At 47.3% G+C, this 21,569-nt stretch overlaps 1 protein-coding gene, 1 long non-coding RNA gene and 1 pseudogene across 4 annotated transcripts in view; 2 read left to right on the plus strand and 1 right to left on the minus strand.

Annotated features, from left to right (window-relative positions):
• The first annotated feature begins 991 nt into the window (after positions 1–991).
• On the plus strand, positions 992–3,997 carry LOC148164129 (uncharacterized). Of its 2 annotated transcripts, none has more exons than XR_015768356.1 (5): positions 992–1,145; positions 1,755–2,026; positions 2,140–2,238; positions 2,647–2,827; positions 2,957–3,997. It is a non-coding gene; the product is annotated as an uncharacterized LOC148164129 (long non-coding RNA). The 2 variants fall into 2 exon arrangements; XR_015768357.1 differs by lacking the exon at positions 992–1,145 and adding an exon at positions 1,378–1,716 and having other exon boundaries at positions 1,842–2,026.
• Positions 3,998–14,559: 10,562 nt separating this feature from the next.
• On the plus strand, positions 14,560–18,124 carry LOC114222069 (TM2 domain-containing protein 1 pseudogene; annotated as a pseudogene).
• A 2,518-nt stretch (positions 18,125–20,642) lies between these two features.
• RNF8 (ring finger protein 8) overlaps positions 20,643–21,569 on the minus strand; it is a 33,412-nt gene continuing 32,485 nt past the window's right edge. For both annotated transcript variants that reach the window (XM_028120490.2, XM_028120492.2), the window contains exon 8: positions 20,643–20,746. In XM_028120490.2, the coding sequence (XP_027976291.1) occupies positions 20,730–20,746 (17 nt within the window). In that variant the 3' untranslated portion in view covers positions 20,643–20,729. The remainder of the gene's footprint in view (positions 20,747–21,569) is intronic.

The following is a 21,569-nucleotide window of genomic DNA, read 5'->3' on the forward strand; positions in this document are numbered from 1 at the left end:
TTAGCACTCCCATTGGGTGTCGGGTTTCTGGAGAAGCCAATCAGCGGCACCGAGATTCCAGGTTCGAAAGTCCTGACCACACCCACAGGGACGCATCTACTCCTCAGACCCTGAAGGTCTGGGCGGTGAGGCCCCGAACCCTCTTCCTGCTGCTGTCGGGGGCCCTGGCGGAGACCGAGACCTGGGCGGGTGAGTGCGTGGGGCGGGAGGAAAGGGCCTCTGCGGGGCCAGAGCGAGGGGACCTTCGGGCGGGGACGCGGGATCCCCGGGAAGGCGCCTCTCCGCCGCCCCCCGCCCCGCCCCGGCCTGTGCTCCCCTTCTCCCTCCCAGCCTCCGCCCTGCCCTCCCCGCCGCCTGCACCTGCGCCCCGGGCCCCGCGCCGGGAGGAGGGTCGGGCGGGGTCCCCGCCCCTCCGCGCCCGCAGGCTCCCACTCCCTGAAGTATTTGCACACCGCCGTGTCCCGGCCCGGCCGCAGGGAGCCCCGCTTCGTGGTCGTCGGCTACGTGGACGACACGCCGTTCGTGCGGTTCGACAGCAACCCGGCGAGTCGGAGGACCGAGCCGCGGGCGCCGTGGGTGGAGCAGGAGGGGCCGGAGTATTGGGACCTGGAGACGCGAGACGCCAAGGGCCACGCACAGCTTTCGCGACGGAACCTATGGATCGCTCTCGGCTACTACAGTCAGAGCGAGGCGGGTGAGCGACGCGGGTTCAGGTCCACGTCACGACCCGCATCCCCACCGACGGGCCTCGGTCGCCCCGAGTGTCGGGGTCCGAGCGTCATACCGAGGCTGCGGAACCCACCCCGCTCCGACCTTGGAAGAGTCCGCCGGAACTTTTAAGTGGTTTTACTTTGTTTGGACTTAGTCGTTTGTCCAACAAACGGGGTGGTGACAATCTGAGAGATGACCGCGCGGGCGGTCTCACACCCTCCAGGGGATGTTTGGCCGCGACTTGGGGCTGGCCGGGAGCCTCCTCCGCGGGTACCATCAGTTGGCCTACGACGGCGCGGATTACATCGCCCTGAACGAGGACCTGCGCTCCTGGACCGCGGCGGACAGATGACCCCGCGCAAGTGGGAGGCGGCCGGTGTGGCCGAGCACGACAGCAACTACGTGCAGAACGAGTGCGTGAAGTCGCTCCGCAGGTACCTGGAGAACGGGAACCAGACGCTGCAGCGTGCAGGTTACCAGGGGCTGCGGGGCCTCCCTGATCTCCCCTCCACTGGGGGTGGCTTCCCACCAGGAGGGGAAAGTGGACTCAGTGTCAGAATACCACCTCCCGCATGGGTGGGGAGAGGGAGATCCGCCTCCGTGTTCATATTCCTACTATTGAGTGACTCACCCAGAGGGCCGCTTTCTCTATAGGACAATTGAGGAATCCAGTCTCTCCCGGGAGGCAGGTGGAGACCATCAGTGGTTCCTTTTGACCCTAACAGCCACCTTGTGAACCATGACTTAACCTCCATCTGAGAATATCTCTGTTCTGCGTCCGAGAACATCTTTGGACACCTGCCACCATTGTCAGGACCAATAGTGTGCTCTCCCCCTTAGACCTACAGCATCCTGCCCTGGGCCATCTCCCTGATTCTAGAATTTTCCAAGGATTAGATCCCAAAGGCTCGGCTGGTGTCTGGGTTTTGTGCTTTTTTCATCCGGACCAACTGCCCTGTCCACCTCAAGATGGTCAAATGAATGCTGTTTCAGTGGTCCATAAAGGTAAACCCAAGTGTGGATTTCTGATTCTTCTTCCTCAGAACCACGCAAAACACATGTGAGCCACCACCCCATCTCTGATCATGATGTCACCCTGAGGTGCTGGGCCCTGGGCTTCTACCCTGCAGAGATCACCCTGACCTAGCAGCAGGATGGGGAGGACCTGACCCAGGACACAGAGCTTGTGGAGACCAGGCCTGCAGGAGATGGGACCTTCCAGAAGTGGGCGGCTGGTGGTGCCTTCTGGACGGGAGCAGATACATATGCCATGTGCAGCATGAGGGCCTACCCGAGCCCATCACCTTAACATGGGGTAAGGAGGGGTTTGGGGTAGAGCCTCTTCTCAGGGAAACCTTCTGGAGAATTTTGGCAAAGTGAGGACTCAGGCCACAGGTCTGGGCCCCTCACTTTTCCTTCCCTTTCCAGAGCCACCTTCTCAGCCCATTGTGGGCATCATTGCTGGTCTGGTTCTTTTCGTGACCACTGTGGTCGTCCTAGCTGTGATCTGGAGAAAGAAGTGCTCAGGTAGGAAACTGAGTTTTCTTGTCCCCTTGGGGGGTTTCCTAGGTGTGAGATGGTCCTGCCTTGTTACTGGGAAGCACCAGCCACACACATGGACTTGCCCCCTCTGGAGCTGATTACTAACATTCGCTCTGTAGCAAACACTTATGAAAAGGAAGGGCAAATTTTCATCTTGGTAATTCTGGTGGTGGGGACCTGATTCCCAGCAGTCAAAGGACAGCGGAGGACAGACCTCCAGCAAGTCAGGTGGTCCAGTGACCACACACCTCGGTTCTTCATGTTTCCTGATCCCGTTCTGGGTTTTTAGTCACAATTCTACAAACTTCATTTTGGACCAGGGCTAGGAGCTTCCTCTAGGATCGCATGGCCCAGCCTTGTCCAGGCCTCTGACATGATGTTTTCTTCCCACAGGTCGAATAACAAGAAACTACTCTCACTCTGCACATAAGGATGGAGGCGGTGATCCCTGAGATCCTTGGGTAGTGTAGACAGGACCCCATGGGGAGCTCACCCACCCCCTAGCTCCTGTTCTTTCCTCCAGTAGGCGATGACATTGCCCAGGGCTGTGATGTGCGTCTCACAGCAACTATAGGTGAGACCTCTGAGGGCCTGATGTGGGGAGGGCTTGGGGCACTAGGGACACTTTGAGCATGCAGGGGGCTGTTGAGAATGTCCACACTTATGTGACTGACCTAAATTTGTACATGATTGTTTTTCACAGCATGAGACCAGCTGCCTTGTGGGGACTGAGAGATGCAAGATTTGTTCACACTCCCACTTGGTGACACCAACAACCCCTGACTTCTCTTTGTGCAAAAAGTGTCAGAAAGTGTCTGTGTTCCTATGAGCATAATGTGAGGAGGTGGGGAGAGTGGCCCACCCTGCCCACCACGCCCCCTTCGCATACTGACCTGCATTCTCATTTCTGATGTGCTCTCTTGTTCCAGCAGAGGCGGGGCTGGACCGGCACCATCCCTGTCTTTATTTCATGCAGGACTGCATACGAATGACTTACTTCCCTACTGAAAATGAGAATCCAGATATGAGTTTGTGTTTTTTAACACTTGGCATGTGGGGTTGTTGAGGTAATAAAAGAGGAGATTTGTAAAATTGAGACAGCAAATAAGCGGAAGCACTGAGAACCTTGCAGAACTTTCGTTTGCTGTGTTAAGCCTATTGCAGGGAGGGACAGGAGAAGGCTCTGAGGAGCCGAGCAGGGATGGGGCCTGTGCCCAGTCAGTGCTCAGTGCATCATGGCTATGAAATGCTCACCGCTCAGCTGGGTCATCTCTCTGCTCTGTGTCCTGCCTCTTCTGTGGAAGCTTGTCTCACCAGGACCTGTGATCACAGAGACTTGGATGTCACCTGTCTCCAGGACCTTGTGCAGCAAGAGCTTCCTGTGACTGGGTCAGCTTAGGCTCAGGCCCAGGTCACGACATAGCCCCCATTTTTAGGTGGCTTTTTTTTTTTCATTGTTTCTATAGAGCATCAGGCCTGTTCTTGCTCTTGTGTACTTGTCCCATCCTCCCCTGGGTGACCCCATCAGTTACAGCAGCGGTGTCCTTTGGGCTGTGGTTCCCACAGGCCTAGTTCAGCCCCTGCACACAGGAATCTCTGTGGTATGGAGGGATGAACTTCCAGATTCATCCATCTCTTCCCCTCCCTCTAGAGCTATTGTCTGGATTATTCTTTAGATTCTGGAGATAGAGAAAGGAGGAATTCTGAAAGGTTCTCATCCTTATTAAACTTCAGTTAGTTTCTACCTTCTCGCTGCTCTGCTCTCTCTCACTGCCCTTAGTTCAGTGATCTTAGTGCTGGCTCCGATCTAAGTTCATGGATTTATAAAGCAGAGTCTAACATGGATTTCTGGGTGGTTGGAGAAAAGGACCCATAAAGCCTAAGTACAGTGTTTCTTAAGAGAGAACTCTGTGTGCTGTGTGTGCCTGAGACATGGTGTGGGGGGAGGGGCTGAGCAGAGAGAGGGAGGGGAGGGCAGCCCTGTGAGAAGAGAGAAGCAGCCCGGATGGTGAGGTGGGTGCACAGGGGGCGGGAGCTGCCCCGGAACAGCTGTGCCTGAGGCGCGTCTGGAAGAGGGGGTCTTCTACCTGCTTATTCATTCAACTGATAATTGTCATGTGCCACATACAGGCCACACTATGTTTCATCTAGGACACCTCAGTGAGACTAAGAAGAGGGAAAACTTGCTGGTCTTGTAGAGACTATGTTCTAGTGGTAAGGGCCAGACTCCACTTGTCTCTCAACGTGAGGATTGGGGCAGTGGCCCGCTTGGGCAGTCAGTAATCCAGGTATAATTTTGATTCCCCAAAAACTTAAGTACTAAGAGCCTACTGTTGACTGGAAGCCTTAGTAATAAAATACACAGTTGTTTAACACATATTTTATATGCTACATATATTATATACTGTATTCTAATAATTAAGCTAGAGAAAATAGTAAGAAATCCTAAGGAGGAAAAATGCATGGATGGTATTTACTGTATAAAAGTCCACAGGTGCACAGTCCAAACCAGGGTCATTCAGAGGTGAACTGTGTATTGTGTAAGCGCAGTACATAAGGGAAGGGTTTAAATAGGAAGTTGGTAGGTGCTGTGAGGAAGGTGACCCAGCGAGCACCGTGCTGGGACAGGGATGATGGCTACTTTACTCCAGGGATCAGGGGAGCCTCATTGAGAAGGTGACCTCTGAGAGGTTTGAAGGACATGAAGGAGTTGTGCAAGAGGAAGTCTGGGGGGAGCTCTTTCCAGCCAGGGAACCCCCAGCGCACACACGCTCTAGGGCAGGAGCGCGTCCTGTGTTCAAGGAAAGGTGAGGAGGCTGGTGTGGCTGGAGCAGAGAGCAGACGAAATGGGGTCAGATGTCAGCCATGTCACGGAGGTCTGAGGATATTAGAAGGCTTTTGAGTTTTCTCTGAGTGAGGTGTGGAATTACAAGAATGAACGAACAGATCAATGGGATTGACTTTCTAGCAGCACCGTGCAGAATCGAGAGGTGCAGGGCAAGCGACCAGTAGGGAAAGTGTAGGAAACCAGCAAAGTGTCCCAGGTGGGGGACGTGGGCTGTACGGCTGGGGCATAAGGAGGGAAAATAATAGGAAGTGATGGGGTGCTGGAAATATTTACAGATGGACTTTGCAGCATTTCCTAATGGATTCATTCTGGGTGGTGAGAAGGATGAATCAAGGAGGGCATCCAGTATTTCAGACTGCAAGTAGAAATGTGGGGTGCCTTCATGGAAATGGAGAAGACTCTAGAAGTAGCATATCTGGGGAAGCAGCATCACAGGCATCCACTTTAGGAATATGGAATCTGAGATGTCTATTAGAAATGAAAGCGGGGTTGGCGGTTGGATACAGAGTGCGGGGTAGGAGAAATATCTGGGTGGGAGAAATAGATTTGGGAAGTGGTGTCCTATAAATGATGTTTAAAGCCTTCAGCAGAGACGAGGTCACCAAGGGGGCGATGGCCTTAGAAAGGAACAGGACCAAACCCTGGACTCCTCAGGGCTAAGCAAGCTGATCAGAGTGCACACCCAGAGTGGACTGCACAGTCTGGTTCTGCGTCTAGAAGGCACATAGATCAGGGAGGCCCACCCTTTAGCGTGCACAGGAATTTCCTGGACCATGAAGATCTAGACAGTCCGGAGCAGAGTGTGAGATTCTGGGTTGATAACGGGTTGGTGCTGCCACTGCTGCTGGCCTTCAGACCCCACACTGAGTAGCAAGCACATAGAGCAGGATCCCCACATGGCTGGGCATCAACCTCTCCCGTAGGGCTTATTAACTGATTCCTAGGCCCTTGCCCAGCGTTCTAAGATGGTGGGTCTTGGGAGAGGCCTGAGTATTTTGTAACAAAGCCAAAAGCAACTCGGGCTCCACCAGATAGGGAAGCAATGAAGTCATTGATAAGAGCACTCATTGTGGGAAGAGGTCTTACATACACATTTAATTGGTTTTTGGGGGATGCCTGGGTGACTCGGTTGGGTGTCCAACTCTTGGTTTTGGCTCAAGTCATGATCTGAGGGTCATGAAATTGAGCCCCGAGTCAGGCTTCCCACTCAGCGTGGAGTCTGCTTGAAATTCTCTCCCTCTCTCTCTGCCCTTCCCCCCAACACACGCAGATGCGCACTCTCTCTCTCTCAAATAAATAAACAAAATCTTTAAATGGTTTTTTTGTAGGAAGAAAAATGCAAGACATGCTGGGAGAAACATATTTTCTCTCCCATGGGGCACAGCCAGGTGGCAGATGAGGAAGTGCTTATCAGCTCAACATAAAATCTTGGAGTTACTAAGAGTGTGGGTCTTAAATGTTAGCACCTCACAAAAGGACATGGTAACTATGTGACATGTGGGTGTTAGCTAATGCTGTGATTTTAATGGTTGTTATCATTTTGCAGTATAGAAATATATCAATCAACAGGTTGTACCCCTAAACTTACTTATACAATGGTGTATATCAATCATATCTCTGTAAAGCTGGAAAAAAATGTCTGAAATCTTGCTCTTGGGAACTCTTCCCTCCGTGGGTTTCTGACTCCTTGTGATACGTACGTACAGTTACAGAGAGACTTAGGGACAAGAGAGGGCATATGGGGTTTGTTTTGTTTCAAGGAAAGCCACAAAACATGCTTGAGGCTACACAGCCGGGAGCAGAATCCACACTGGACCCTCGATGGAGACCTGCGTACAGCCAGCCCCCTGCTGCTGGGTGTCAATGCCACTGTCCACACCACTGACTCCCCTGAGGGAGGACACTGGGCCCTGAGGCTGGGACTGCTCTCGCTGCTGCCCTGACCGCTGCATGACCCCGCGGTGACGCTGCTCGGACCCCCTGTGCCCAGTGCATGGACGCGTCCCAGTGTGTCTGTCACGTGTCCTGAGTCAGAATCTGGCAGGGGGTCACGTGAGTGTTGACGCTTCATGTCATGTCCAACTGCAAGACTCTTTGACAAAGTGGGTCCTCTTCTCTATGGATGGAGGTGGTCTCTGCCTCCGTCAAGATTGTTTATGTGGGGCGCCTGGGTGGCTCGGTTGGTTAAGCCACTGCCTTCGGCTCAGGTCATGACCCTGGAGTCCCGGGATCGAGTCCCACATCGGGCTCCCTGCTCAGCGGGGAGTCTGCTTCTCCCTCTGACCCTCTTCCCTCTCATGTGCTCTCTCTCTCTCATTCTCTCTCTCTCAAATAAAGAAATAAAATCTTAAAAAAAAAGATTATTTATGTGTGGAACTCCTCCTTTACTTGGGAAGAGAGGTACAAGTTCTGGGAATGGACATTGGGGGTCAGGAAAGGAAATGAATGATGAGTTTTCACATTTGGAGCAGTGATCTGAGACTAGAACTTGATTGGGTACATTGTAGGCATGCAAGTCTGCTTGGATGAAGGAGTGACTCATAAATGGCATCTTTCAAGTTATTCCCTTGATGCTTGTTATGGGTCCAGCTTTTGTCTACTCCAGTTCCTACTCACAAACAAGTGGAGTAGAATTGTTGCATGATGAAGTGATTATTCAACATGCCTTCTCCCAGCCTTTGTCTCCTCCCGGGGTTAAAAACCCAGATCTGTATCACTTCAGATGATCCACATCTATACACTGACATTTTACATTTCTTTATACATGCACATATTTCTGAGGAGAGTGTCCATAATTTTATTAGGTTTTAGTGGCCTCCACAAAAGTCTAAAAGACCACTCCATTTTATTTTATTTTTTTAAAGATTTTATTTATTTATTTGACAGAGAGAGACACAGCAAGAGAGGGAACACAAGCAGGGGAAGTGGGAGAGGGAGGAGCAGGCCTCCCACGGAGCAGGGAGCCCGATGCGGGGCTCGATCCCAGGACCCTGGGATCATGACCTGAGCCGAAGGCAGACGCTTAATGACTGAGCCACCCAGGTGCCCCTCCATACACTTTCAATAAGTAATCCAACAATGAAAGTAAGAAAACAAGTCCATTTACAATAGCACCAAAATGAATAAAATCCTAGGAATACATTTCACAAAAGAAGTGCAAAACATATAGTCCGAAAACTCCAAAACACAATTAAAAGAAATTTAAAAACCTCTAAGTAAATGCAAAAATGTTCACAGATCAGAAGACTTAATACTGTTAAAGGGGCAGTGTTCCCCAAATTCATCTATAGGTTCAACACAATTATTGACGAACTGATTTTAAATTCACAGGAAAATTCAAGGGAGTTAAAATAGTCAATCTTTAAAAAGGAGACCAAAGTAGTAGGACCCCTAATTCCCAATTTCAAAACTTCCTGCAAAGCAATGGTAATATAGATGGTGTCGGGGGATTGGTTCAAAATGGCAGATTACAAAGATCCCGAATCCATCTCCTTCCAGGGACACAACAAATTTACAACTACAAATGGAATAATCTCTTCTGAAAAAGATCTGAGCCTCCACAACAAAGGAAAAGAGGGCAGCATCAAAACAGGTAAGAGAGGCAGAGACACTCTTGCCAAAACCAAAATACCCACCCCAGGCGAGAATCCAAAATATGGTGCAATCTCAAAAATACAAAACTTTGCTGAGAAGCAAGGGGTCTGGGCTCTACATCAGGCATTATGCCCTAAGTTCTGCACGGGAGAGATGAGCCCCCAACATGCCTGGCTTTGAAAACCAAAGGGATTATATTTAGGAAAACCACAGAACTACAGGAAATGAAGAACCTACTCTTTTTTTTTTTTTTAAGATTTTTATTTATTTATTTGTCAGAGAGAGAGAGAGAGAGCACAAGCAGGGGGAGCAGTAGAGGGAGAGGGAGAAGCCGGCTCCTCACCGAGCAAGGAGCCCGATGTGGGACTCGATCCCAGGACCCTGGGATCATGACCTGAGCCGAAGACAGATGCTCAACGACTGAGCCACCCAGGCATCCCAAAGAACCTACTCTTAAAGCGCGTGTAGTCTCAATTACCTCGGGACTGTTTAAACACAGTTGAAAAGTGCCTAGGACATAAGTGAAGGAGACCCAGTTACTAATCTTTGTTTTGTTTTGTTTTCATTTTAATTGCAGTATAGTTGGCATACAGTGTATGTTAGTTTCAGGTGTATAATAAAGTGATTCAACAATTCTCTGGTAACCATCAGTTTGTTCTCTACAGTTGAGTCCATTTTTTGGTTTGTTTCTCATTTATTCTTTATCTTGTTTGTTTGTTTCTTAAATTCTACATATGAGTGAAATAATTTGGTATTTGTCTTTCTCTGAGTTATTTCACTTAGCATGATAACCCTCTAGATCCATCCATGTTGTTGCAAATGGCAAGATTTCACTCTTCTTTATGGCTGAGGAATATTCTTTTGCATATTTATCTCACATCTTCTTTATCCAATCATCTGTCAGTGGACACTTGGTCTGCTTCCGTAATTTGGCTATTGTAAATAATGCTGCTATAAGCATATGGGGGGATATATCCTTCTGAATTAGTATTTTCATATTCTTTGGGTAAATACCCAGTAGTGGAATTATTGGATCATATGGTAATTCTATTTTTAACTTTTTGAGGACTCTCCATACTGTTTTCCACAGTGGCTGCACCAGTTTGCATTCCCATCAACAGTGCACAAGGATTCCCTTTTCCCGACATCCTCACCAACACTAGTTGTTTCTTGTGTTGTTGATTTTAGCCATTCAGACAGGTGTGTGATGATATCTCACCATGGTTCTGATTTGCATTGCCCTGATGGTGAGTGACGCTGAGCATCTTTTCATGTGTCTGTTAGCCATCTGCATCTCTTCTTTGGAGATATGTCTGCTCATGTCTTCTGTCCATGTTTTATTTATTTATTTATTTTTAAAAGATTTTATTTATTTGACAGAGAGAGACACAGCGAGAGAGGGAACGCAAGCAGGGGGAGTGGGAGAGGGAGAAGCAGGCTTCCCTCTGAGCAGGGAGCCTGATGGGGCCTAAATGACCCGAGCCAAAGGCAGACGCCTAACGACTGAGCCACCCAGGCGCCCCTGTCCATGTTTTAATTGCATTACTTGGTTTTTGGTGTTAAATTGTATCAGGTTTTTTTTATATATTTTGGATACTAACCTTTTATTGGACATGTCATTTGCAAATATCTTCTCCCATTCAGTATGTTGTCTTTTAGTTTTGTTGACTGTTTACTTTGCTGTGCAGAAGCTTTTTATTTTGATGTAGTTCCAATAGTTTATTTTTGCTTTTGTTTCCCTTGTCTCAGGAGACAGATCTAAAAAAATGTTGCCATGGCCAATGTCAGAGAAACTACTGCTTGTGCTCTTTTCTAGGATTTTTATGGTTTCAGGTCTCACATTTAATCCATTTTGAGTTCATTAATCCTTACTCCATTTTGAGTTTATTTTGTGTATGGTGTAAGAAAGTGGTCCAGTTTCATTTAGTTCTTGTCTTACTTGACCAAACAGCAAACTTCAGCTCTGTTAACCACTCCCTAATTCCTGAAATTTTGCCTTGCTGTACTGGTCAGTGTTCTCCAGAGTAACAGAACCAATATGATATAGGTAGGTAGGTATGTAGGTAGATGATAGATTTTGTATAAGGAAACAGCTCACATGACTATGGAGACTGACAAATTCCAGGATCTGCCGTTGGCAAGCCAGAGACTCAAGAGAGCTGATGGTATAATTCCAGTCTGAAGGCCTACAGGATAGAGACCCAGGAAGCGCGGATGTTTCAGTCTGAGCCCAAAGGCAGGAAAACAAACAAACAAAAAAACATGTCCAGCTCAAGGAAGTCCAGCAGGAGGAACCTCCCACTCACTTACCAGAGGGTCAGCCTTTTATTCTATTCATGCCTCTAACCGACTTGATGGGGACTCCCACATTGGGGAGGGCAATCTGCTTTACTCAGTCCACTGATTCAAACGTCAACTTCATCCAGAAACACCCTCACAGATCCTAGAATAGTGTCTGACCGAATGTCTGGCACCAGGTGACCCAATCAAGTTGACACATAAAATTAACCATCACATTTGCCCTCTGAGATATACCACCACTTATTTCTCCTACTGTTTGCCTGCTATCCTTACTCGGTCTCTGCAGGTGGCTCCTCTTGTGTCTCACTAGTCCTCAGTGCTCTGTTTGGGGTATTTTTCCTTCAGCCTCCTCTCCCTGGGGGATTTTAGTCTCCCTTATGACCCCTGGGGCTATCTGTACACATTTGTATCGCCAGCCCAGGTGCCACGTCTGAGCTCTCACCTCCATGTGGAGAAGCCTCAAAGCCCTTGTGAGTAGCTGTCTCATGTCCCGATGTGGGTAGCAATTTCATAAGATCACTTGATAGGGCATTTCTTTTTGTCACAAGTGTCAACCTCAACGCTTACTTGAGTATACTTCACACATGGATTTTTCCACAACTGTGTGTGAAAGATCTTGAGTCAACAGCTCTTCTGCTCCAGCACTTATGCTCTCCCAGTTTGCGAATATTTATCTTGACAGCCAATCTAGTGGATGTTGGAATGGAGGTAGGTCTGATATCATGTGCCACACTTACCGCCTTCGGGCATCGTGGTAGAGTAAATTCTCAAATCCACCTGATAACAGTTGAATTCCTAAAAGCAGCTATCTAGGACTACTTTAATTATTTCCAACCATTGCTACGGAAGATGATGTCCAGAAGACTATCCGGAAAAATTAAAATGTGTGTGGACCGTGGAGGGGAGCATACTAATTAGCATGCACAGGGATTCACTCCATGCAATTTTCTTCTTGGCATTATCAAACTCAACAATCCTAAAACAGAAATTCATGCTTGACCAATTGGTTCCCCCATTTTCCTCTTCCTGAGTTACTTCAGTGAATAATCTCACTGAGATCATTGTCCAAGGCAGAAGCCCAGTCATCACCTTAACTCCATGCTCTCTTTCATCCCCACATCCAAACAGTCAGAAGTCTTGCTCAATACACCTGCTAAATGTCTGTGAAATCCTTCACTTCTCCCCACCCCAACTGCCAATGCCTTAATTCAGGCCATCTAACCTCTTGCTTGGATTATTGGAATTACTTAAGTGACCTCCCTGGATCCTCTGTCTTCCCCCTCTAACCTACCGTCCACACAACAACCAAATTGATCTTCCCAAAACAGAGGAAAATGTCGCTCCCTCCAATTATAACCTCCAGTGATGGTTCCCTGTTCTTAGGATAAGGCCCTAACTCCATAGTAGGGGCTGATCACTTTGTCAGCTGCATCTTCTCCACTCCCACCAATGTGTGTGCCCTTGGGCAAGTGATGTAATCTCTCATTGCCTCCATTTTCTCATCTATAAAATGGAATTATAACAGTTGAATTAACAAGAGTTAATTATTTTAAAGTGCGGGTAACAATGCTAATTATCATTAACTAATATTATTCCTTCTCTTTAGGAACTCTACAATCCAGTCACACAGAATGCCTTTTACTTCTTCAAGGAGGCCATGCTCTCTCTCACCTCCATGGCTTTCCACTTTTCTCTACCCAGAACACTTCTCCCCTCCCCAGCCCTACTCTCCCCTCACCCTTAACCTGGTGACCCCCAGGTTGTCCTTCAGGTCTTAGTTTAGATGTCTAATGCTCTAGGAAGCCTATGTCCCTTATACTGTGCCTTTCTGTGTTCTCTTGACTCCCAGTACTATTTCCTTTTTTTTTTTTTTTTAAGTAGTCTCCATGCCCAGTGTGGAGCCCAACATGGGGCTTGAACTCACGACCCTGAGATGAAGACCTGAGCTGAGATGACAGTTGGCTGCTTAACTGGCTGAGCCACCCAGGTGCACCCCCAGTAGTATTTCTATGTAAACACCTGTTATTCTGTGTGTTCTCCAGGATGAGTCGCATAAGGTCATAGATTGTGGTAATGCTAGAATCTAGCACAGTGGCTGGCACGTAGTAGGTATTCAGCAGTAAATATTTATGGAACAAATGAATGAATGCTGAGAACTTCCCCAGGGGTTCAGAAGCTAACTTCTCCTTAGAAGAGCAAAGAAAGGCGAATAATCCGGCCCCCTCATATTTAGGCAGCTGAAGGGGAGGTAGTAGAGGTTCTATTTTCCATTCCCCACATTTCAGGACCTGTTGCAGAAGGGTAAGGAGATTCTTCTTTTTTTTTTTCTCAAATTTTTATTTAAATTCTAGTTAGTTAACATATTGTGTAATAGTGGTTTCAAGAGTAGAATTTAGTGATTCATGACTTACATATAACACCTGGTGCTCATCGTAACAAGTGCCCTCCTTAATACTCACCTCCCTCCATCAAACTTCAGTTTGTTCTCTATTTTTGAGCCTCTTATGGTTTGCTTCCCTCTTTTTTTTTCCCCTTCCCATATGTTCATCTATTTTGTTTCTTAAATTCCACAAGTGAAATCATATGGTATTTCTTTCTCTGACTTATTTCACTTAGCATGATACACGTTCCATCCATGTGGTTGCAAATAGCAAGATTTCATTCTTTGTGATAGCTGAGTAATATTCCATTACACACACACACACACACCCCACATCTTCTTTATCCATTTATCAGTTGATGGACAGTTGGGCTCTCTCCATAGTTTGGCTATTGTTGACAATGCTACTATAAACATCAGGGTGCATGTACCCCCTTCAATCTGTATTTTTGAACCCGTTGGGTAAATACCTAGTAGTGCGATTCCTGGGTCATAGGGTGGTTCTATTTGTAACTTTTTGAGGAGCCTCCATACTAAGGAGGTTCTTCGAATGGGAGTAGGAAGATAGTTCCTGCCACTCTGTGGGGGTTGTACACTTGGAAACAGATCTCATGACTAGAGACATTCACCGGGAAATCAGCCTGCTCTCAAGGTCAGCCCCTGAGCTGTACCTGGTGGCCTCTGAGTCCAGAGAAGTTGCCAGCTCCTAGGTCACACCACGCCTGGGAAGGATTCTCCGAAACGATTAGGAGGCTACCTAGGACAACCTGTGGCCATGCTGGAAAAAACCAGAGCCGGCTTGTATGGTGGGAACCTCCTGGGTGGGAACCTTGTATCCCAAGAGGGAGGGCTAATATCCAGATGCACGTGGCTCAGAATGAAATGTGGTTCACACCATCCAGCACTAAGGCTCCAGGCCTGGAGAGATGCCCAGTACTCCAGCCACAGTGCCCATTCCCACTCTCGTTAGAGGACTCCTGTAGGAAGACGGCTTGAGTAAGCAAGATGGGCACACTGATGGCCCTGCTGAGGACTGAGGCTCTGCTGCTGTTGACTATATCCCTGTCCTCCGCCAAGGATCCATCTGCACTCATGGCTATGGAAACTCAGGTCACTGAAGAAGTGGGGATGCAGGGGGTGGCATGGCATCTGCCTTCTCCCTGGGCCTCTGGCCCCAGTGGTGATGGGGCTGATGGTCAGCAGCAAGTTTGTTGAGAAACTGGAGATTCTGAAAGTGTTCGTGATTCCAAAGGTGACTCAGTGTGGCCTAGAGTTGTGGGGAGGGCCGCTCTGCCTCTGCAGGGACACCACTGCCATCCTGCCGAGCAATTCCAGAGCGCCAGGAAGGAGACAGCACCCTTGGCCTGACTCGTGGCTTTTTCCACGAAAACTGGGAAGACCCAGGGTGAGAAGGCCTTAGGAATCAACCATGTGGGGAGATGCCAGTGACGTTCTGGTAAATGTTTAACTGGCTATCCCAGCGGGGTCAGGGGGCTCCGATTTGTGGCATTCTGGCAAATTTCCATGGTGTAAATAATCCCACCGTGACTGATTTCAAACTACCAACATGGGAGTTAGGAAGCAATACACACAATCAGCTCTTGCAAGTCAGGGCACCACTGGGAGAGGTCTGGGTAAGGAGCTGAGGAACCGAGAAGAGCCACAGGTCAGGAGAGTCCTCACAGCTAGGCATAAACTCACGAAGGCACATGTCCTGGAAACCTGCCCAGTCCCACCCCCCACCCAAGGCTCAGTGTGGTGTCAATGCTTCTTTTAGACACATTTGGTTGTGCCTACCTGAAGCTCCCTCAGTGGTCACCTAGTTGACTGCCTACATAGGGCAATGGTGGTCTTATGCAGTTCTGAGGGGGTCTTCTGGACCTGCCTTCCATGCTGTGAGGGACCAAACTTGCCTCAGAGATGCCCTTGAAGGCCTCTGGCTAGAGCTAGGGAGAGGCTGATCTCCAAAGAGCTGGTCCCTACATCCTAAGCGGAGGCAAATGGCCGGAGAACACTCTGGCAAACCCAGGTCCTGAAGGTATGAAATTCCAGCTTTATATCTTGGGAGTGGATGCAGTCTGGAGTTTGAGGAATGTGAAGACACATCCAACATGCTAGCTCCATAGGTAGCACTGCTCAGCCCCTCCCACAGTAATCTGGGAAAACCTTTGTGGGAAGCTTTTGACCCCTCCTAGAACAGACTGTAGGCTCACAGCAGCTTTTTTTTTTTTTGGTCAGGGCCATACCCCAAACACATAGAGCAGCACCTAGTCAAAAATAGGTATTTAATAACTATTACTGAATCTACTGGAAACATCCAGAATTCAAATGGCTACTGGATGACAAAAAAGTTACACCAGATTAAAGTGTTCACAGAGCCCAAAGGGAAGTGGGTAGTAGAGACAGCGGGTCTGGAAATTGGATCTGAGGTGGGGATCTGCTTTAGAATTTGGTAAAGCAAACAAGAAGCAGGATATGATGCATGGAAATTAAAGTAGTGAGCTCTGGTAACCCCTAGTGGGTACACTGTTCGGGGGTGCTGAAGACAGGAGAAATACAGCATGTATTCACTGAGCACCTACTACAGACCCAACCCTCTCCTGAAATTCGTATGCTCTTCTAAACTAACGAAATTAGTTGAACAAGACAGTTCATTATTTCTCAATACAAGGCCCGTCTTCTCCCCAGAAGCCCCTCCTACTGCCTCAACTCCCATTTATAGAAAAAGCTAAAGGAAGTGACCAAATGGGAAGCTGAACTGGTGTCCAGAAGAACAAGCTCTTGGCCTACTGTTACCAGTGGCAGCATTCTGCTCAAATCAGGTCCTGTACCTGTTAACAAGACTGCATCTCTTGGTGGGGGACAGTGATTACATGATTCTCTTTACTTTCGTAGGTTCTGAGCTTAGGACCACAATGCAAGTTAAATGTTCCTTCTCTTAATTTCTGTGTCAAATAGAGTTGTTAGGATTCTTTAGAGGCCTAGAATGTGTTTTGAGAACATATTTAGGGCATCGCTAAGTTTCTAGGATGCCCTTAGCTATGAAGTGGGGAGATTCTATCCAGAGTCAGGACGTAAAAAGCAAACGGGCAGCTGGAGAGAATTGCCCATCGCAGGCACTCTTTGCGGCTGTGGTGACTGCCTGGATAGTCGTTCAGAGGAAAAAGTAGTGAGAGAGAAGGGCTGGAGAGAGATAACAAGGGGCTTTAGGCCTTTCTCTAAAAAGAGCAGCTTCCAATTGGAGAAGCAGATGACGAGTATCCAGCTATGGAACCCACAAAGGGGAAAGTGCCCCACCCGGGGCACAGTCTGAGTGCTGAGATGAAGCCCGCCCGGAGGTGCAGTAAGCCCTTTCTAGGCTAACGTAATCAGACGTATATGGGACACCTGCCACTCACTGCAAAGCGCTTCACAGAGCAGGCTGGCTGTATTCATCTGTGTTATAAAGCTGACTCTGAAACAAACCCTTCCTACCCAGTTTCTCCGAGTCCTGTTGTAGAGAACATGCCTTTAATTAGAGTCAGACTACACAGTGGTGGGGCTCAGCTATACTGTGGTTTGGTGCTGCAGGCAGAAAAGTTACCATGTATTTTTCTAAGCAAGCAAAATGTAGATGTTTAATATCAGGTATCTCTCCAGGGAAAGAACATCCTGTAGCTCAGAGAAATGATGCAAAAGTTTGGGCTAGTTTTTGGTTTGTCTTCTAAAAATAGAACATTCAGGTTTTTGCTTGTGAGCAGCGGGGGTAATTGGGATAATTATTTAGGCCTCACAACTGCTTGTCAGGGTTTTTAAGGGATGAAGAGATTGAGGCTCAGGAAGGTTGAGTAACTTGCTCAAGGTCACACAGTTACAAATGGCAGGGCTGGGATTCAAACCCAGCTAGTCTGACTTTTAAATGTTTTCTTTTGCTTAGGCCTGTATTTAAGAGCTCAACTTTCTTGTGTGCCACACTGGAGAAGAACGTGGTATTCTGAAAGCAGAGGTTATAAGTCACCCTGTGTCTAGCAGCTGAAGGAGGGAATGGTCAGTCTGTGAGATTATTAGTCTCAGCAGATGGCCTTCAGGCTCTTCCAGTCAAGATGTTTCTTCTTCTTCAGGGATCTTTGCTCTAACGATAAGAATGTTCACTGCAACATTGTTTTTAAGCGTAAGAAGTGGGAGTCATTGGTCCCTAACATGCCCAACAGCTCCTGGGTGTCCTGTGGTTCTTATCAGTTACCATGGGACCTTGGAGGGTTGCCACCACCACCACTGAGGGCAAGGAGATACAAGTGTGAGAACGTCAAAATGGGACAATATTTTTGTAAATATCTAAAAAACAAAAACAAAAACAAAAACCCAACCAAAAAACAATGCTATGCAAGAACTAATTACTTGTATAAACTACACACCTCGTGCTGTTTTCTAGCATCCAAGACAACTTAGGAGGATTTCTGTGGCAATGAAACATATTTTACCGGAAATGAAGTTGATTTTTTCAAGCTCCCAAATGTAAATGTAAATGGCTATTCATACAAAGTAATAGTTGCACTTTTGCTTGGGTGGTTGGGAGATCATTTTATCTTGGATACTCTGCCATAGGATTTGTGGAATTGGGAGCCTAACTGATTTCATTCTTATTTCAGTACATATTGTTGGACATTCGATGGAAGTGGTTATCTTATAGATTCTTATGGAACCAGACTTACAAGACTATTACTAATAAAACATTTAGGAAAATAGTTACAACCATAAACATTTTTTAAAAGAAACAGACTGAGGGACACCTGGGTGGCTCAGTTACAGTTAGTTAAGTGTCTGCCTTTGGCTCACGTCATGATTCCAGGATTCTGGGATCGAGTCCCACATCGGGCTCCTTGCTCAGCGGAGAGTCTGCTTCTTCCTCTCCCTCTGCCCCTCCCCCTGCTTGTGCACCCTCTCTGTCAAATAAATAAAATCTTTAAAAAAAAATTTTAAAAAATAAAAAAATAAAAGAAACAGACTGAGCCTCCTTGATTTTAATAAAGAACTCACAGTATGTGGATTTCCAGACTTTCCTTTTTCCTTCTTTGCATACCATTTTATGGGTTCTATGTGATTTTTTTGTTATTTTTATTTTGTTGTTTTAGTTAAAAGTACATATTCTGAGATTTATGTAATAGGACTTTCTTTGAGAGCTGTATAAAAAAAAGTAAAAGGTTTAAAGCAACCCAGATCAAAAACAGACTGGAAAAACAAATTATGGTACAAACACACAGTGGAATAATAGGCAGCTAGAACAAAGAGGAAGTTCCTTGTGTTCTGATATGGAACCATCACGCAAGATATATCTGAAAAAAAGCAAGGCATAGAATAGTGTACAGTCTGTCATAATTCGTTTTAAAGAAGGGAAAAGACTATGTATGTGTATTTTGTTTGTGCAGTCAGAGAAGATCTCTGGAAGGATACCCAAAGAACTGGTAACACTCATCAGCACTGTGCCGGGAAGTGGTCACTGGGGGACAAGGGTGATAGGATTTTCACTTTCCATCCCTTTGTACCTTCTGATTTTAAAGCATGCAACCATATTACCTATTCAAAAAATGTATATCTGTAGTCTTCTAAAAGTGAATTATGATGTGAGCTTAAAAAAAGGGGTGTCTGGGTGGCTCAGTCAGTTAAGTGGCCAACTCTTGGTTTTGGCTCAGGTCATGATCTCAGGGTCCTGAGATCGAGCCCCGTGTCAGGCTCCATGCTCAGTGGGGAGTCTTTTTGAGGATTCTCTCTCCCTCTCCCTCCACTTTGGCATGCTCTCCCCCGACCCCCCACCTAAAATAAATACATAAATCTTAAAAAAAAAACCCAACAGAATATACAAAAATTTATATATGCCCACACAATCATATACACAAAATACATGTACAGGGGAAATTCAGTGTTACATCAAGATGCTAATAATCTTTTATTTTTAATAATCTTTATCAGGATTTTTATGATGTGGTTATGATGATGTACGTTTAACTCACTTCCACCATGACTGCACCAGCGTTCCAACCAGTAATCAAGTTCCAGAGATGGAAATGAAGATTAGGACTCTGGGTTCCCAATATTTTCAGAATACTCAACAAAGGAAAATATCTACAGTCCCTAAAATGTTGGTGAGTCAATACTTCCCAATCCTTAATGAAAACACAGGGCATATAAATAAAGAACTACAAAGTATGGTTCTCCAGGTAGACAGTAAAAAGGGTAGCAAACTGCTAAATGACATAATGTGCAGTTTCCTAATCCTACGAGAGAGCTCCCTGTTTCAAATCACTACTCTTCAGCTTCCTGTTTCTTCTCTCATTCTCCTCACTATTAACCAAGGAGACCACGGGTCTTCCTAAGCTTCTATCTCCCAAACATCAAACTAGTTCTTTCTGTTTAAAAGGGGAGAGGCAGCAAAAGAGAAATGACTTTTAAACATAAATAGATAAACAAACAAACAAATAAATAAATAAAATCGCGTTCTCATAAAACCACTGCCCTTGTTTTCTGACACTGGGTAAAAAAGATTTGGGGGCACTTGGCTGCTTCTGTCAGTGGAGTGTGTGACTCTTGAACTCAGTGTTGTTAAGTTTGAGCCCCACGCTGGGCACAGAGTTTACTAAATAAATAGATTCAGAAACAACTTTCGAACCCCAGCTGAAAGAAGGGAATCCACCCCCTCCTGAAACCAGGTAAGCAGTGACCTACCTCTGGAATGAAAAGGACAAACAGGACCTTAACAGAGCCCATCTGCTATGGCCATGATCTTGGGCTTGGTTCTTAGGCTGACATTCACTTGAGTCTATCATCTGATACAGTCACTTTCTTGGTTGCAATTTATGAGCTACCAGTGTTTACTTGAGACTGTGTGGGAGCTGGAAAGGAAGAAGATAAATACACCAAAGCCCAGCTGAGCAACTGATAGGCTTTACATTTTATTTCCAGGAAATGACATCTTGTTTTCACAAAGAGGTAGACCATCCTCTCCAAGAGAGGCTGCCTTAGCTTTTAGAGTCAGCCGTAGGGGTACCCCAACCTGTCCAAAACAAATGTCAACTGAGGGGCTTTTGAGGTACCAAAACACTAACAGAAACAATCATGTTAAAAAGCAGAACAGAAATACATAACCCATTCACCACACAGGGAAGCAGAGTCTCTCAAGTCCCCGGAAGCAGCCCTCGTGGTGGCAGCACGGCCAGCCAACATCGGTCGTGCGGGGGACTCGCTCTCAGTCTCTGTCCCACGGGGCTCCGTCCTGAGCGCCATCTGAGAGAGGCCCAAGACCTGTCCACAGATAATCCTCCAGACCCTCCCAAGCTTCCACTGCCTGGCAGTCCCTCGAAGGCCCCTGGAGCGTGGTCTTCAGGACAGTCTCTTTGCTTGGAAGAGAAAGAGAAGAGAATTAAAGGAGGAGCCTGCATTTCCCTGGCCCGGCCTCCCTGCTGCCACCCTCATGTCACGCTGCACAGAGCCTGCTCCTCATTTCTCCCAGAGTAAGAGTTCAAGGCCCACTCCTACCAAAGGCCCATGAGGTCCTTCTGTGCTGCCCCCCTCGCCCCCATGGCACGCTCCACTCCGGTCATACTGGCTGCCTCGCGGCCCTCCGCCTCCCCAGGCGCATTCCCCCTTCCTGTAACACTCTTCCCCGCAAGGCGGCCTGGCCGCTGCCTCCAGGGCTTTACTCCAGTACTGCCTTCTGACGCCTCCCTCGACCACCTTACCAAAAATGGCAACGATCACTCACTCCCTGATCCCTCGCTTTTTCTCCGTAGCACTAATCACATCTAACTCACTAGATTTTCACTTCTCTTTCTATTCCTGGATCCTAGAGCAGCGCCTGGCACAAAGCTGGCCCTCATTGAACACGTGTTGAAGGACGAAGGAATTACATACACAGCACTAGGCAAGGAGAGAGAGACAGGGAGGAGATGGGAGGGACAATTTACCGCTATTCACTGTTTCTGCTTCCTCAATCTGGGGAAGCAGGGATCCTGGCCTAAGAGCACAATAAAGCTACCAGGGAGACCGTCCCCTTCCCTGAGGTTGAGGTCCTGAACAACTGTCGGCAGGAGGACTGACAGGGTTATAAAAGCTACTCTTCTCCACTTGTGGGCAGCCTTGGGGAGCTGAGAGAGCTAAGCGAGGCTCCCCTCCCTGCAGCTAATAGCCTCACCTAGTAACTCAGAGAAAGATACAGAAGCC

The sequence above is a fragment of the Eumetopias jubatus genome, unplaced genomic scaffold (genome assembly GCF_037043125.1).
Source record: "Eumetopias jubatus isolate StellerSeaLion01/CBP00866 unplaced genomic scaffold, mEumJub1_p1.0 scaffold_6, whole genome shotgun sequence".
Lineage (NCBI taxonomy): Eukaryota > Metazoa > Chordata > Mammalia > Carnivora > Otariidae > Eumetopias > Eumetopias jubatus.